Source organism: Drosophila suzukii, chromosome X, assembly GCF_043229965.1.
Source record: "Drosophila suzukii chromosome X, CBGP_Dsuzu_IsoJpt1.0, whole genome shotgun sequence".
Classification (NCBI taxonomy): Eukaryota; Metazoa; Arthropoda; class Insecta; order Diptera; family Drosophilidae; genus Drosophila; species Drosophila suzukii.
The window spans coordinates 18596776-18613659 of NC_092084.1; the positions used below are offsets into that span (position 1 = coordinate 18596776).

General features: G+C 44.3%; 3 protein-coding genes across 5 annotated transcripts in view; 2 read left to right on the forward strand and 1 right to left on the reverse strand.

Annotated features, from left to right (window-relative positions):
- RpS19a (Ribosomal protein S19a) overlaps positions 1 to 16884 on the reverse strand; it is a 105317-nt gene that overhangs the window by 1420 nt on the left and 87013 nt on the right. The gene's annotated exons all lie outside the window — the stretch shown is intronic.
- Rok (Rho kinase) lies at positions 592 to 15041 on the forward strand. Of its 3 annotated transcripts, none has more exons than XM_017076223.4 (11): positions 592 to 1392; positions 1453 to 1583; positions 5432 to 5577; positions 5640 to 5896; positions 8808 to 11430; positions 11494 to 11768; positions 11876 to 12069; positions 12129 to 12322; positions 12387 to 12492; positions 12559 to 12783; positions 13056 to 15041. In XM_017076223.4, exons 2-11 carry the CDS (start codon positions 1522 to 1524, stop codon positions 13138 to 13140), a joined length of 4167 nt encoding a protein of 1388 aa, XP_016931712.2. In that variant the 5' UTR covers positions 592 to 1392; positions 1453 to 1521; the 3' UTR covers positions 13141 to 15041. The 3 variants fall into 3 exon arrangements, with proteins under 3 accessions (XP_016931712.2, XP_016931713.2, XP_036676884.2); XM_017076224.4 differs by having other exon boundaries at positions 11903 to 12069; XM_036820989.2 differs by lacking the exons at positions 592 to 1392; positions 1453 to 1583 and adding an exon at positions 2089 to 2153.
- Positions 6399 to 8282, forward strand: LOC108011142 (inner centromere protein A). The gene is made up of 3 exons (XM_017076226.4): positions 6399 to 6524; positions 6582 to 7025; positions 7092 to 8282. Exons 2-3 carry the CDS (start codon positions 6626 to 6628, stop codon positions 8066 to 8068), a joined length of 1377 nt encoding a protein of 458 aa, XP_016931715.2. The 5' UTR covers positions 6399 to 6524; positions 6582 to 6625; the 3' UTR covers positions 8069 to 8282.

Sequence of the window (16884 nt, forward strand, 5' to 3'; positions counted from 1 at the left end):
CACGCCCTGTGCATTAATCATCATCTTGATGTTAGTACATTTTATTTATTTTAAAATAAGGTGCGTGAAGTTGGCTGCGCTTTAAAAGGTTAAAAACCAACGATGCGTTTAAGTTGGCAATCAATTATCCGTTTTTGGGCGAGTGTATTTTGCTAACAATAAGTGTTATCGAATATGCCCACCTGTAGGCTCTGATATTCGAAGACACCTCGCACTTGGCCACACTGCACCGATAGTCAGGCTATCGATAGTCAGGCCGCCTGCCCACTGCGACGTCTCCGATATGTATGATTTTTTGTCTCCTTCTTTTACTAACACTTGCTTCTGGACGAACACACCGAAAGTTTACATTTTTTATTCTTCGCGCGGCGGCTAACGGAAATTCATCGAAATTCACTCGCGGAATCTGGTATTTTTTCCGGTATTTCCTTAGCTCATCTGAGTACCGCGCGCTCGCGTGTTACGTCGTAGCCTTACGTGGCTCTTACGTTTTCTGGCACTTACGTTTGCTGCGATAACATATATCAGGTGAAAAATATCGCGATATAAACTATTCGAAAAATACCGATGTATTGATATTTTGATGTACTTTGCACATCCCTAACCACAGCACCGAAACCGAAAGAAGAAGTGCAACGCGCAGCGTCTAATTAAAACCAAATTGATCGATTTGGCCGCGGCCGAAACTGGACATTAGCAATTTGGGCGGTCAGCCGCCCCCGTCCCGTCCCGCCCCCCCGCGCGTTTCCCCGCTGCCGACGAACAGCACGTCGGTGTGACGCACATCGGTGTGTGCGTGTGTGTGGTGGGCCTTGTTATTGTTGTTGTAGCGCTTGCTACGTTCGCCGTTCGCCGTAAGCTGGTGTGCGAGCGAGTGTGCCTGTGTGTGTGCGTGTGTGTGCAGAGAGGTATCGCTGGAATTAACAAAAAAAAAAAAAAAAAGAGTAACGACGAAAAAGAAAAACAAGATTGGGAAAAACGAACCTAAAAGCCGAGAAACAAAGCTGATCCTTAGCATCCAACCCTTGGGCCAGGCCAATCGATTGCAGAGCCAACTGTTGCATGCCGAGGTGTAGTGGCAAATCCTGGCCAGCAGCTGCAGTTCCAGTTCTAGATTCTCTGTTTACCTGGTCATCCTTGTAGCTCCTGAGTAGAAGGCGTCTTCTCCGGGAGCTGCCAGGGAACACAGGCAGCTGGGAACACCCAGCCGGGTGCTCGACTGCGTCCGCATGTGGCGTTGGCGGCACTTTGTCAGATTAAGCCAGCGCCAAGTGGTGCAAGTTCCCATCCTCTTCCGCTTTTGGAGCCCATTTAGCTGGTGACCTCATCGCCAGTCGCACAATTACCATTACCATTGGCATTCCCATATAACCAGACGACCATCTCCTGCAGGTAAGCAGTATGAACCTCCAAATCAGCATCTAGTTTAACCCATTCTCTTTCCGCCTTCAGGAGGAGCAGCAGCTAAACACCAGGAAGCAGCAGCAGCAGAAGCAGCAGCTGGATATACCCTCCTTTTGCATGCCAGCTGGACGAGAACCTGTGAGCAGCCAGCGCAGCATGGATGTGGAACGAAGGCGCCGGTGAGTGCTCGAGATGGCGGCCCAAAAGCGACTGCTCCACTCAGTTAATTGTCACCCGAATGGCATCAGCGGCACTAGAAACATAGATACGTGCGATCTGTACAGATAGATTTGCGATTTTTGTGATTTGTTCAACTACGCTGGCCAGCACAATTCAGCGCAAGCCAAACCAAGCCAGGCCAAAACAAATCAAAAAGTAATACACCGCTGCCGCTGGCAAACACCTTCCATATCTCATGTTCAAAGCGACAGCGCGGCAATCAAATTGACAAGCGAGTGAACAAAACGGGGGGCGACTTTATAATAAATTTGCCATTTTCGCATTAAAATTTGTAACCAAACCAAACTGAAACGAACGCAGCAGCTAATGCCGCCGCCGCCGCCGTCGCCGTTTTGTCAGTTGCAGGCGTCGCGTTGCATCGGCTGCATCGTTTTTGGGCCAAAACCCAAACCCGAATCCGTATCCGAATTCGAATCCCAATCCCCGGTTCTCCCGTTGGACCAGCAGTCGGTATAGGGCATGTGGCCATGGCTGTTGCCCGCCGCCCTCCATTCGAGCGAGCCGGAACGGTACGTTGCTCGTCCTGCTCCGCTTCCAAAATTAAAGAATTCGATCAAATTCACCATTCCAAAACCAAAGCTACTACTCCGCCTGCAATCAAAGAATTCCATAGCTGCGACTATGCATATAAATTCTTTAGTTTTATTACCCATCCACTCAATATCTGTTTTGTAAGCACAAACGGAAAGGTATTTGCGTACCACAACAAAGGCCAATTGCATTGCGCATTTGCGATCATAAAAGCCAACCAGTTCCTTTGTTTTTGCCCAAAACCATTAGAATTAATAAGGTGCGAAGAGATTCTGCAACGCAGATGCAAAAGCAGATGATCTATATCCACAGTATAAAGCTTACAATTTGTTAACTTGAGAGAGAACTGCTATCCAGATCGAATTTGGCAACGTTGTATAAATTAAACTGAAAATTATATTGTCTATAGGTGACGATAATGTTGTCGTTTGCCGTCGTTGCCGCGGTTATTATGTATTATTATTGTTGTTGTTGCTGTTCATAATTATGTTGTTGTTGCAGGCTTTGGCCAAATCGAAATCAACAGCGGCAACGAAAATTCATCGCAGCATTTTTGAAAATTCCACTTTCCCAAGTTGTTTGCGTTTGCCGTACTGCCTGCCATTACCCGCTGTTTGGACGTTTTGTTTTTGGCTTTTCTGTCATGCCGTAAGTGGCGATGATGAAATCACAACAATTCAAACACCTTTTAGTATCAATTTTTAGCGCCGACTGTCATCGCAGTTCGCCTGAGACCTGGGCTCTCTCGTCTCGAATCCGATACTTCGTTTTCAGTTTTTTGGGGGCAGTGCAAATATTTGCCTTTCTGCCAGCTAATTGCATATAAATCTTGGTTACTTTGGGCCAGCCCACGAAAAAAAAACTATCGTAGATTGGGTTTTACCTGATTATTGCTCAGAAATCCCCAGAAAATGGCTTTAATTGCTCGACTCTTTTCCGAATAAGCAGTTTTATTTCCCCCAGAATAGCACTTTTCCCATGGTCCACTAATCTCGTATGCAAATACCTATTAATTCACCAAATGTACCATATCATCTCAATTCGGTTTCTTACCATAAGTACATACTTCTCGTTCTTGTTGCATTCAAATAACTAAATTTTTGATCATTTATTCATTTTTCCAGTATGTTTTGTTTGTATAAAAGGTACTTTACCTTGTTCAATATTATATGTACTTCGCTCTTCAGATTTATAAGTTGAACTGATAATGACAAAATCATTTAATATTAACCCTATCTCAAATTTCAAAATAAAAATGAAAAATATAAAACCCACATTTACTGATTAAGCAAATAAGCGTACTATGTGTATATACTATACTATACGTTATTTACGCAAATTTGTTTATGTTCACCACATTTTCATTCACTAAAACTCAAACTAAGTATTCTAGTGATAAAAAAGTTTTAAGGAAACATTAATATATATATTTTTTTTGATTATAATTCTTTCTCAGTAAATTTAAAATATTTGTTATTATTTTATTTCATTCACAATTCCCCTGTCTAAACCCTTTTTTTTCAATGGCATTATAAATATTATGAGAAACTGATTATGTATACTTAATATCAGGGTCAGCACACAACAAAAGCACTATATTTTCCTGATTTTTACTTAGACACTTTGTCGAGTCCATAAGTCTAGTTTTCAATGGGTGTCAGCCTGAAGGTGGCTGGTTCCATTCATTAAAAAACAATGCAGTCGGTAAACGGAGGCAGAAAAACGCAGAGTGCTCATCATCATGGCTGCTCCCGCTGCTCAAGTGGGTCGTATCAACTGCAGTCGCTGTCAGTGGTCTGCATTCCATCCACATTTTATCAAAGTCAACAGCGTTGGGTGATAAAGTCAGCCCGCCCCCCTCCTCCTAACATCCGGCCAGCTCCTCTTTCGCCAGGTTATCAATGAAGAGCAGTGTTCTAAATGCCATAGCCCGCCGTCTATATTGCATGCATTTCCCGGCTTGTGCCGCCAATTTGTCTGCCACCGAGCCACCAGATTGGGGCAAATCTCCCGGGAATTCCGTGTCCACTCTTCACTGAGTCACCGACACTCCAAGTCCAAGATCCGAAACCCCATAGCATTTCGACTGCTTTTTGTTTACACTGTCAGCGCAGACAGTCGCGGTCAACTGAATAGCATTTAAACTTTCGATTGGGAAACCTTTTTTTCAAAAAAAATTATCTTTAGATAGGCAGGATACATATTTTTATTGGTTTTTAATAAAAAGTATTATAGAAATTCAGATTCTTTAGGGTTATTATTATAACATTATATATTGACAGCTTTTTTTGGTTACTCATTTCCAAAAATGATATATTATTTGGGTATTAGGGCAGTCAGTAATTTCCTCATAAAGGTATTTATTATATATCGTAAAAATTTAGTTATAATAATTTATAAACTAAGGAATCATCATTTAACAGCTATTCAGATCAGCAAGATAAATACTTTTATGGGTTATTAAAAAAATTATTTTAATTATTGGATCTTAACATAGTGCCCCCAAAAGACATTTAACCAAGATTATTTTGTTTACATTGTCAGCGCAGACAGTTGCGGTCAATTTGATAGCATTTATAAATCAAAATCGAATATAACAATTAATATTATAAGGGCGTTTGTACTGTCTTCTCTTTTATAAGTATTTATCTTTTACCTATTAAAGAAAATTATTTTTAAGTAATTTAAAAAATTGTGAAATCATGTAGAATTATTAAGGTCAACTAGAAAAATATTTGTATAGGTTTTAAAAAAAACATATAGCAGAAATTCTGATTCCTACGGCTTATTAGATCCTAACATAAGCCTCCGAAAATACATTTAAACCATTTGAAATGCTCCAACTTCTTGTGATACCAAGAAAATGGGCCTATCATAATCCCAAAACTACGCCACATATGTTCTCTTCTAGCACCATGGCCAATTAAATTCTTTGAAGCGGAAATAATAACAAATCTTTCATTTCGACGATGTGCGAAGTTATAAATTCCATTATTTGGACCGCAGCTGTAGAATTGGGTGTACCAGGGGTACCGGGAAGTGGTGTTTATACGTCCATGAGTAATCCGCGCACTTTTCCCTCATAGTTCCTGCTCGTTTCTTCCCTCTTTTTTTTGTTTGTTTATGCGAGCGATTTGCATGACGACCAACGGAAGAACAGTTGAACAATCAAACACTCATCGAAAGTAAACAATGAACGAATCACAGATGATTAATTCGCCTCCAATTTCCCATTTTCAACCTTTTCCTTTTTCAGGGCGAATACGCTCGAGCGCGAGATGCGCGATCCGACCAGCATCTGCAATGTGGACTGCCTGCTGGACACAGTTTCGGCCTTGGTCAGCGATTGTGACCACGACTCCCTGCGGCGGCTGAAAAACATCGAGCAGTATGCAGCCAAATGTGAGTTGCCTGGTCATTCTATCATCCAAAATCCCTTGATAATCGATCTCTTTCTATTGCAGACAAACCCTTGGCCCTGCAGATCAACCAGCTGCGCATGAACGTCGAGGACTTCGACTTCATCAAGCTCATCGGCGCCGGCGCCTTTGGAGAGGTGCAGCTGGTGCGGCACAAGTCCTCCAGCCAGGTGTACGCCATGAAGCGGCTGTCCAAGTTCGAGATGATGAAGCGGCCGGACTCGGCCTTCTTCTGGGAGGAGCGGCACATAATGGCGCACGCCAACTCCGAGTGGATCGTCCAGCTGCACTTTGCCTTCCAGGTGAGCGGGCTTTTCAAGAAATACCATTCCCCAGGGGGTTTCAATTAGAAATAAGTCAGTCATTGAACCTTTTTAAGATACTATTGTACTAAGGTACTTAACTAAAACATTGCCTGATGGTTTTAAGTAAGAAATGTAAAGATAGTACGGCTTTAAGTCGGTTATGGAACCTTTTTATGATATAAGCGAAAGAAATAATGAGTCAAAGTTAGAAAAGTAAATGAAATAAGTCAGTAATTGAGTAATTAAGATATTATTGTACCTTAACTAATACAAACCCCTGATGTGTTTAAGTTAAATATGTAAACGAAATAAGCCAGGATCATATACTTTTTAAGATGATATGGTACCTTAACTTTAACATTCCCTAATGGTACAAGTTACCATTGAACCTGAACCTTTTTATGATGTTACTTAACTTAACTTTACTTAAGTTATAAATGTTATTGTGTTATTATTATTGTACCACAGCTTAAAGGCATCATGTAGGATAACCTGTAGATAAACTTCAGGTTATTTATTTACTTGCCACAATGAATTCGTTTGTTTCTAGCAAGCCTTGCCAAATACTTTAAGTCATATCACTACAATTTTCTATCTACATAGTAGCTCCAACAGTAGTATAGTAGTAAGTACTTATAATTTTGTGTCTGAAAAAAATAATACAAAAGCTTCACAAAACGAGACCGTAAAATACCTGAAGAATATAGAAGCAAGTAAGAAACCACCATGCACAATTTGATAAAGAGTCGCGCCCTCTTCGAGATCCTCAAGAAGCCTTTGCCGGAAAATTACTTTGAGGACAGCGATGAGGAGAATTATGATGATAACACTAGCAATCTGCCAGGATCAAGTGGGGTAAGCCTATGTGCCAATGCTCCGGAATTTGTACCGCGCTTCGGGAAGGCAGAGTCTACCAAAGATGAGGATCAAGTGGATCTGACCGATTTAAAGAAAATGTTCGAGGCCTTGGACGAGCGAAAGATGTCCTTTGAAGAGGTAGAGAAAGACGAGTTCGAAGTGGATTTAACAGAACTAAAGAAAATGTTTGAAGCCCTCGATGAGCCAAAGCCAAGCAATTCAATAAAAACGCTGCCTTGGAAGGGGTTCCCCAAGAGAACCGACATACGTAATGGAACCCTTTTTGTATTTGATTAACGCGTTTTGTATGCTCTTTCATTACTATTCATTTTAGATACTCGCAGTACACAGGTTCCTCGCAACAAGAAAAATAGAAGGTCGCATGAGGAAAACCTGACTATTCCTGCTGAATGCAAGGAAAACATTGAATCCGAATTTGTTTTCCCTACAACACCCTATTTGCCAGCTCCCGATGACAGTGCCGCAAAGGCCTATCAAAGGCGAGTCGAACAGGAGCGAAAGGTGGCCTTGGAAGCCCTTAAATTGGTGGAGCAACGACGCATGAGGGATCCCTTGGTGCCCTCACCGAATCAGGCCAACGAGAACTCGGAGAAAACCCAGCCGGTTGTGCATCTCTATCGATCGCCCATAAGATTCTCGCCGGAGGAAAGACTTAAAGTGGATAATTGGCGAATCGCGAAGAGGGATCGAATCGAGAAGGTCATTTTGGAGATGGATAACGAGAAAAAGGAGCAGCAGCAATTGCAATTGCAGAGGGAGAAACGAATCCTGGCGCCCAATCGTCAAATCAACGTTCAAAAGAAGCCAGAAATGGAGAAGGAGACGAAGGAGAAGGAGGTGGCCACCAAAAGATACATACCCACAGCCAAGGAATGGTCCGAGCTACGTCGAGCCAAGCACCTGGCCAAGATGGAGGTCGATAAGGAAAATGTCAAGCCAGCTAAAACCAAGCCACCTGTAACGAAAGCCAATGAAAACAATGGCATGCCATTGAAGTCTTCCAAAGAGGGCGATCCAGGACCATCCCCACCCAAACCGCTCTATATTCCACCAGGCAAACTGCTCGAAGGGGAGAAACGCAGGGGAAATCGTACCCATTTCCAATTGTCTCGCAAGTTTTCAAACCGTAGAAGTTCAAATGGTCCCATAACTATTGTTCTCGACCTGAACGGAAAAATCGTGCAACGCTATAGCATTGAGGAACTGCTGCAGTTCGAACCGCAGCCTGAGGATCTTGAGAAACCCCATTTCGATGAGAACTTTAAACGATTTGGATTTCTGTGCGATTGATTTGATCACTATTTAATTTTTTCCATAACTTTTTTCCGAATTTGTTCAGTTTCTGTTATTGTTTTTGGTTCAATTTCGTTCAGTTTCCATTATTTTTGTTTAGCTCTCAATTTAAAAACCATTTAACACTTAGTGGGTACAGTACATACATATACAGCTGAAAAATGTTATTCTAAAATGTATGTTTTGATTAAATAAATCATTGTTAGCCTGTTGTTAAACTCAAAATATTGTCTTTTACAAGAATCAGAATTTGTCAAAGTTAAAGTTCAAAGCTAAATATTAATTCGTTATGAACAAGATCATGTCTAAAAGTCCTTGATATTCAATGGGCTACTTTTAATCTTTAAATTCTAATAGATTCTGTAGCTCTTATATTTTTCAAGGATTTAGCTTAGACTTTGTTTGTAACTTAAAAGATTTTAACTTACTTTTAATATTTATTTATTTATTATTATTTATGGCTTCAATTATTTTGATCTTACCTTTAAAATGATCGCATGTAACTCTGTACCTTGTAATCAAGTATGATTTCTGTACCTTAGAAATATATTTTTGAGAACCCAAACATATTTCTTATATTATTTATATATATATTTCTTATATATTATATACATTTATAATATACAATATAATATAAGTTAAGTATAATTTAAGTTAATTATTATAGCTATAGAAAAGTAATTTAAAACGAAATGAGTTAAAATAACTAAACTTACCACTCAAATCTCCTTCGCAGGATGCCAAATACCTGTACATGGTCATGGACTTCATGCCTGGCGGCGACATAGTGTCGCTGATGGGCGACTACGACATACCGGAGAAGTGGGCCATCTTCTACACGATGGAGGTGGTCCTGGCCCTGGACACCATCCACAACATGGGCTTTGTGCACCGCGACGTCAAGCCGGACAACATGCTCCTCGACAGCTATGGCCACCTGAAGCTGGCCGACTTTGGCACCTGCATGCGAATGGGCGCCAACGGCCAGGTGGTCTCCAGCAATGCGGTTGGCACGCCGGACTACATCAGTCCGGAAGTGCTGCAGTCACAGGGCGTGGACAACGAGTACGGACGGGAGTGCGACTGGTGGTCGGTGGGCATCTTCCTCTACGAGATGCTCTTCGGCGAGACGCCCTTCTACGCGGACTCGCTGGTGGGCACCTACGGCAAGATCATGGACCACAAGAACTCACTCAGCTTTCCGCCCGAGGTGGAGATCAGCGAGCAGGCCAAGGCCCTCATCCGCGCCTTCCTCACCGACCGAACGCAACGTTTGGGACGCTACGGCATCGAGGACATTAAGGCGCATCCGTTCTTCCGCAACGACACCTGGTCTTTCGACAACATTCGCGAGAGTGTGCCCCCGGTGGTGCCGGAACTCTCCTCCGACGATGATACACGAAATTTCGAGGACATCGAGCGGGACGAGAAGCCGGAGGAGGTATTCCCCGTGCCCAAGGGCTTCGATGGCAATCATCTGCCCTTCATTGGTTTCACTTACACGGGCGACTATCAGCTGCTATCCAGCGACACCGTGGACGCGGAGTCCAAGGAGGCGAGTGCGGTGAACAGCGGGGCGGCCAGTAATAACCACGGGCACAACCACCGCCATCGGCCGTCGAACTCCAACGAGCTAAAGCGTCTGGAGGCGCTGCTAGAGCGGGAACGCGGCCGGTCAGAGGCACTGGAACAGCAGGACGCCGGTCTGCGGCAGCAGATCGAGCTGATCACGAAACGCGAGGCGGAGCTGCAGAGGATTGCCTCGGAGTACGAGAAGGATCTGGCCCTGCGCCAACACAACTACAAGGTGGCCATGCAGAAGGTGGAGCAGGAGATCGAGTTGCGCAAGAAGACGGAGGCCCTGCTCGTGGAGACGCAGCGCAATCTGGAGAACGAGCAGAAGACGCGGGCCCGCGACCTGAACATTAACGACAAGGTGGTCTCGCTCGAAAAGCAGCTGCTGGAGATGGAGCAGAGCTACAAAACCGAGACGGAGCACACGCAGAAGCTGAAGAAGCACAACACCGAGCTAGACTTCACGGTCAAGTCGCAGGAGGAGAAGGTACGCGACATGGTCGACATGATCGACACGCTCCAAAAGCACAAGGAGGAACTCGGCCAGGAGAACGCCGAGCTGCAGGCGCTGGTGGTGCAGGAGAAGAATCTGCGCTCGCAGCTGAAGGAGATGCACAAGGAGGCCGAGAACAAGATGCAGACGCTGATCAACGACATTGAGCGGACTCTGGCTCGCGAGCAGAAGGCCCAGGAGGACAATCGGGCGCTGCTTGAGAAGATCAGTGAGCTGGAGAAGGCGCACGCGGGTCTCGACTTTGAGCTAAAGGCGGCCCAGGGCCGTTACCAGCAGGAGGTCAAGGCTCACCAGGAGACCGAGAAGTCGCGCCTGGTCTCCCGCGAGGAAGCCAATCTGCAGGAGGTCAAGGCGCTGCAGTCGAAGCTCAACGAGGAGAAGTCCGCCCGCATCAAGGCCGATCAGCATTCGCAGGAGAAGGAGCGCCAGCTGAGCATGCTATCCGTGGACTATCGCCAAATCCAGCTGCGCCTCCAGAAGCTCGAGGGCGAGTGCCGCCAGGAGTCGGAGAAGGTAGCCGCCCTGCAGTCGCAGCTTGACCAGGAGCACAGCAAACGCAACGCCCTGCTGTCGGAGCTCAGTCTACACAGCTCGGAGGTGGCCCACCTGCGTTCCCGCGAAAACCAGCTGCAAAAGGAGCTCTCTGCCCAGCGCGAGGCGAAGCGACGCTTCGAGGAGGACCTCACTCAGCTGAAGAGCACCCACCACGAGGCGTTGGCCAATAACCGCGAGCTACAGGCCCAACTCGAGGCGGAGCAGTGCTTCTCGCGGCTGTACAAGACGCAGGCAAACGAGAATCGCGAGGAGAGCGCCGAGCGGCTGGCCAAGATCGAGGATCTCGAGGAGGAGCGCGTTTCACTCAAGCACCAGGTGCAGGTGGCCGTTGCACGGGCGGACTCGGAAGCTTTGGCCCGCTCCATTGCCGAGGAGACCGTGGCCGATCTCGAAAAGGAGAAGACGATCAAGGAGCTGGAGCTGAAGGACTTCGTGATGAAGCACCGCAACGAGATCAACGCCAAGGAGGCGGCCCTGGCCACGCTCAAGGAGGCCGAGATCGAGATGCACAAGAAACTGGGCCAGAAGGGCGTCGAGTGCGAGGATCTCGTCCAGCAGCACAAGAAGCAGCAGGAGGAACTGACGCTGATGAGGAGCAGCAAGGACGAGGAGATCGCCAAGCTGCTGGACAAGTGCAAGAACGAGGTCCTCCTCAAACAGGTGGCGGTCAACAAACTGGCCGAGGTGATGAACCGTCGCGACTCCGACCTGCCCAGTAAGTTGTATCTGTATTTATCACCCGACTTCTCTAATTCCATTAAAAATCTATTTTCCGCAGAGCAAAAGAACAAGGCCCGCTCCACCGCGGAGCTGCGCAAGAAGGAGAAGGAGATGCGACGGCTGCAGCAGGAGCTGTCACAGGAGCGCGACAAGTTCAACCAGCTGCTGTTGAAGCACCAGGACCTGCAGCAGCTGTGCGCCGAGGAGCAGCAGCTCAAGCAGAAGATGATCATGGAGATCGACTGCAAGGCCACCGAGATCGAGCACCTGCAGAGCAAGCTCAACGAGACGGCGTCGCTCTCATCGGCGGACAACGATCCCGAGGACAGCCAGGTGAGCATTATTGCCAGCGCCCAACGAACACACAGAACACTCACACAGAACCACACCAACCACACACGTTCCTCCACCATCTCCACTCCACTCCCACGCCTCTCTAGCACTCCTCTCTGCTCTCCCTTACACAGGACTCGGTCTTCGAGGGCTGGCTGAGTGTGCCCAACAAGCAGAACCGACGACGTGGTCACGGCTGGAAGCGCCAGTACGTCATCGTCTCGTCGCGCAAGATCATCTTCTACAACTCGGACATTGACAAGCACAACACCACGGATGCCGTGCTCATCCTGGACCTGAGGTGCGTTTGATTTTCAATCTAAGAGAGTTTAGTATTAATGAGTATTTCTACCCCTGCAGCAAGGTGTACCATGTTCGTAGCGTTACTCAGGGCGATGTCATACGCGCCGATGCCAAAGAGATTCCGCGCATCTTCCAGCTGCTATACGCCGGCGAAGGCGCCTCCCATCGTCCCGATGAGCAGAGCCAGCTGGATGTGAGCGTACTGCATGGCAATAGCAATGAGGAGCGCCCGGGCACAATTGTCCATAAAGGTGAGATGGCCCTTTTTAAGAAACAAAGCCAATTGATTTGACCAAAACCATCTCTTTCGGACAGGTCACGAGTTCGTCCACATTACCTACCACATGCCCACGGCCTGCGAGGTGTGCCCGAAGCCCTTGTGGCACATGTTCAAGCCGCCGGCGGCTTACGAATGCAAGAGGTGAGTTTTATTTTCTATGATCTATTGAGTTCCCATTACTGATTCTATTTGATACCACGTTTCCAGATGCCGCAACAAGATTCACAAGGAGCATGTGGACAAGCACGACCCGCTGGCGCCCTGCAAGCTGAACCACGATCCCCGCAGCGCACGGGACATGCTGCTGCTGGCCGCCTCGCCCGAGGATCAGTCGCTGTGGGTGGCGCGCCTGCTGAAGCGTATCCAAAAGAGTGGATACAAGGCCAACTCGTCCAACAACAACAGCACCGATGGCAGCAAGATATCGCCCAGGTAAACTAGGCCCAGGACCTTGACGTTGCCAGGGAGTTAAGTCAGCAGCAGTCAGAGTGTTTTACCCAACCACCCTACTAACTGATCTAAATTGTGTGAATCCCCATGGCTTTTGTGTCACCCGTATCTCTGTATTGTGTGTCTCTAATCTCGATTGGTATTTCTCTTTCTCTCTCTCTCTCCCAACCCACTGTCGCTGCTAACCACCATCAATATCATGCAACCTTCATCACCAATCATCATTCATTCATCGCCTCACAACGAATTGGCAGCCAATCGACGCGATCCTCCTACAAGCCGTATGCGGTTAATGTGCAACGCTCTGCCACGCTGCCAGCCAATTCATCGCTGAAATGAACGCCAAGCGATCCAATCCAAACCGATCGGAACCGATCCCAGATCCCAGATGCCAGATCCCAGGCGTGGCAATGCAGCTGGAGCCGGGAGCCGCAAGTCTCCAGCCCCAACGAAACAAAAGCTATGCAAACTGATACTGATATATTGAGAGAACAGAAAAAGAGAGAGCAACAGCAACTTGAATGGCAACTGCAACTACTATCTTAAATATATATGCTCTAAACATACATGCTACAGTAATCTACAAATATTTTTTGAGTAATTTACAAGCTAAACTAAACTACAACTAAACTGAAACTAAACCTAATACTAAAACTGTATCTTAAAGAACATGTGTAAAGCCAATGCAACTCGTTTAACGCTTACCTAACACATCAGGCAGGATGGTGAGAAAAGGTCTAGAAAAGAAGTGGCAACGTCAAGCGGGTCAGATGAACCATGGATTGTACTTTATATACTATATAATATATATAAATATAAATACGATGTGGTATTGTACGACTAGCTATTATTGTCACCTCAGCTCAGCACAACGATGAGAGCTGTACTTAGTTAAGTGAATCCATGTCTCGGAAAGGGAGGGGAACTTTGTAGGAGTTACTTCCTCCGTCGTCTCCCTTTTTACATATATTGATGCCTTGTAAGAACTTTTTTTTTTGATACATATATATATATATGCTGTATACATATACTTGTTGTTGTTGTGTAGCGAATCTGATTGGCCAAACGTTGTTCTTAGTTGATAACAAATAATTGCATATGAACAGAGCTATACAATATATATTCGTAGAGATATTGAGAGATATACATATATACTCCTCCAAGAGCATATCCTGTAAGCCACATGCCAGCTAACAACAAACGAATCGAGCAACCAACTAACCAGAACTAAGTTAAAGCCACTTTACAAAGCTTTAACTTGTATTCCATTTAATGAGCACTCTTTTTACAGAAATAACCTAGACTTACGTGTACAAGATGGAACGAATTGCGCGATATCGATAAGAACGAATATCAATCAGTTACTTAAATAGCAAACGCGAAAGCAACTAAATATAACGTCCTGTTTCAGTTTTCAGTTCCGATTCCCAATCGGTGTAAAGTAAAACCTACAGTTTATTTTTTCAAACGGAATTTCCACATGCAACGGACATGATGTGGGAACCGGAAACGGAAACGAAACGGAACAGAGTGTCTCTAGCCATGGACAGAGCGAAACATGAATCGAAACTAAACTAAACTAAAGTAAAGTAAATAAAGTAAAGTACACCTAATTATACAAAACGAAAGATGCGACACAGAGTTGTGTGTAAAAGGCTACATCTAAGTATTAAATATCCAATATGTTCTAGTTGTAAGCTAAGCAAATTATTTATTTATATCCTTGTTCGATGGCGCCATCTAGCGTTCGACAACAGAAACGGCAGCAGCTTAGCACTCTCCCAATTTGTATGATTTGTATTCCATTAATGTTGATTTTACTTATGATTTCGAACCCGTTTTGAGTTTTGTAATTTGAGTAGCAGTAGTTCGTTTAACAGAGTTTATAGAGTGAGAGGCGCCAGCGAATTGCATTTAAAAGTAACGATCATAGCGATATATTTCGTATCGGGTTTTCTTTCTTTGAACATCGGTAGTCGGTTATTGTTTATCGCTAATCGCTAATCGCCTATCGATACTTTCGGACTTTGATTTTGAAATCGAAGCGCTGCTTTCATTTTTACTTTGTATTTTATTTGCACTATTATTATGATGACCATTCGTATTACGTTTATGTTTAATTGTACTCTCTAGTTTAACCACGTTTGTAATTGCATTTGTCCTCGAATCTTATCGACAGGCATCCAAATGGAATTGCAAGCGTCAAGCAAATAAAACGATAATGTGTATAAAATCAGTAATCATTTGGTTTCTTTTGATCTTTTTTTACTTTTGGTTTGGTTTTATTATCCCTATAGACATGTATACCTACCATATCATAGATCTTCTGGAACATCATACATATACCAACGATGAGACTGCCTTAAAGGAAAACAGGAAAACTGGAAAAATCGACAGGAAACGGAGGCAGTTTATTGCCCCACATATAACCTATATAGATCTGAGTTTGTAAAATGTAGTTTTAACTAGAGCTAAGCCCAACGGAAAGTCTGATCAAATGCGAACCAAAGTGGTTCACGAAAACTTGCATAAACTGATTTTTATTTGGGTCCGGATCTGAATCTGTATCTGTATCTGGGGGCATTAATCTGGCCCCTAAATACGTGATGGGCATGGAAATGTGCCAGCCATTAGCTCTATTTGCATGGCGATTTGCATTTGGATGGGATCTTAATGGAACTGGGATGGAAATGGGCTGCCATTGTCCCGCTGCATATTTTATTAATAATTTTTAACAAGTTTTGTGGCTTATGCTTAGCAGCATTGCGTCGTTGTATCTGTATGTATATCTCTACACATCTATGTTTCTCTCATTTTTTATTTTATTAAATACATGTTTTTTTTTCGTTTTGGCAGACATTTTGTAGTTCAAGGTGAGTTGGCCAGTCTGCTGGAGCTCGAAGTTAATTAGTATGGCCCACAGTCGAGTGCCGCCAAAAAATCAACACCTGGCCGGAGAACATCTGCAAGAGTTCAAAGCGATCGTTAGCTGGGTGTGTGTGGAAGATTAATTAGCGCCCATCATTGTTGTCACCCATAAAACGTCTGCAGACGTCACCCTTCAAACGCCGCCCCTGCCCCGCCCCCACTCCGCCCCTGATCAATCAGTTCAAGGCCGCGGCGAACCCACAAAATATGCATAAATATTTCTGGCTTATCTGTCTTTACAGCTTTTCAATTTTGTGTCATCCCATACCTTGAATTGGTTCAGGCCCTCTTGTTTTGAGATGGATTTCAGCTGCTAAGATACTTTAACTGATGGTAATTTTATTACATTTTAAGATATTTCAGGAAAAATATTAACTTTAATGTTACTTTTCAAATACAAATTTGTACATTTTGAGGATTTATATTACGCTTATATCTTATCCTAACCAAAAAAGAACACTCAAATTTACAAGTTTTAAATTTTTTTTTGAAAGTGGTTCCAATTAATAAAGTCCTATATCACTATACTATAGTGATATATTCAGTAAAAAAAATATTAATATTATTTAATTATTTCTATTCTGACAGTCCCAAAATATTAAAAAAAATCAATCAATAGATTTTATATTAAAAGATCTCCCAAAAAGACCTCGTTAAAAAATTTTTCAATCAGTTCTCTGGTTTTCTATCAATATGATGGATCGGATAGTAGATAGGATAGGTAATCTCATAATTTTTTTAGGGTATTTGCGATGCGTTCACAGCTGGCTCATCTTTTTCTTTAGTTGACTTTTGTGTGTTTCATTTTGTCTGATTTTTAATCGTGAACTAAGAGATTTACATGCGGGACAGATGGGCTTTGGGGATAGGGGATGGGTAGCCCGATCGGGAATTACCAGATCGGCAAAGAGCCAAAACAACAATTGGCCTAAAATCAATAAATTAATTAATAAAATATACAAATTGCGAACGCTGAATTGAGTTGGCTCCGCTCAGCTCGGCTCGGATTGGATTGGCTTGACTCGGCTTGGATTGGAGTGGATTGGGTTCGAAAAACCTGTCATAACCAGAGCCCAGGCCCGTGACAAATTGGCTCCGAAAAACCAGAAGTACTCCTGCACTCTCTGCCAGCATAGATCGCATGGGCACACGGAG

Coding starts and splice junctions, on each gene's coding strand:
- Rok (XM_017076223.4), top strand. CDS start 1,522: ATGCCAGCTGGACGAGAACCTGTGAGCAGCCAGCGCAGCATGGATGTG. Junction 11,431..11,493: donor TCGCGACTCCGACCTGCCCA/GTAAGTTGTATC, acceptor TATTTTCCGCAG/AGCAAAAGAACAAGGCCCGC. Junction 12,070..12,128: donor GTGCTCATCCTGGACCTGAG/GTGCGTTTGATT, acceptor CTACCCCTGCAG/CAAGGTGTACCATGTTCGTA.
- LOC108011142 (XM_017076226.4), top strand. CDS start 6,626: ATGCACAATTTGATAAAGAGTCGCGCCCTCTTCGAGATCCTCAAGAAG. Junction 7,026..7,091: donor CCCCAAGAGAACCGACATAC/GTAATGGAACCC, acceptor TATTCATTTTAG/ATACTCGCAGTACACAGGTT.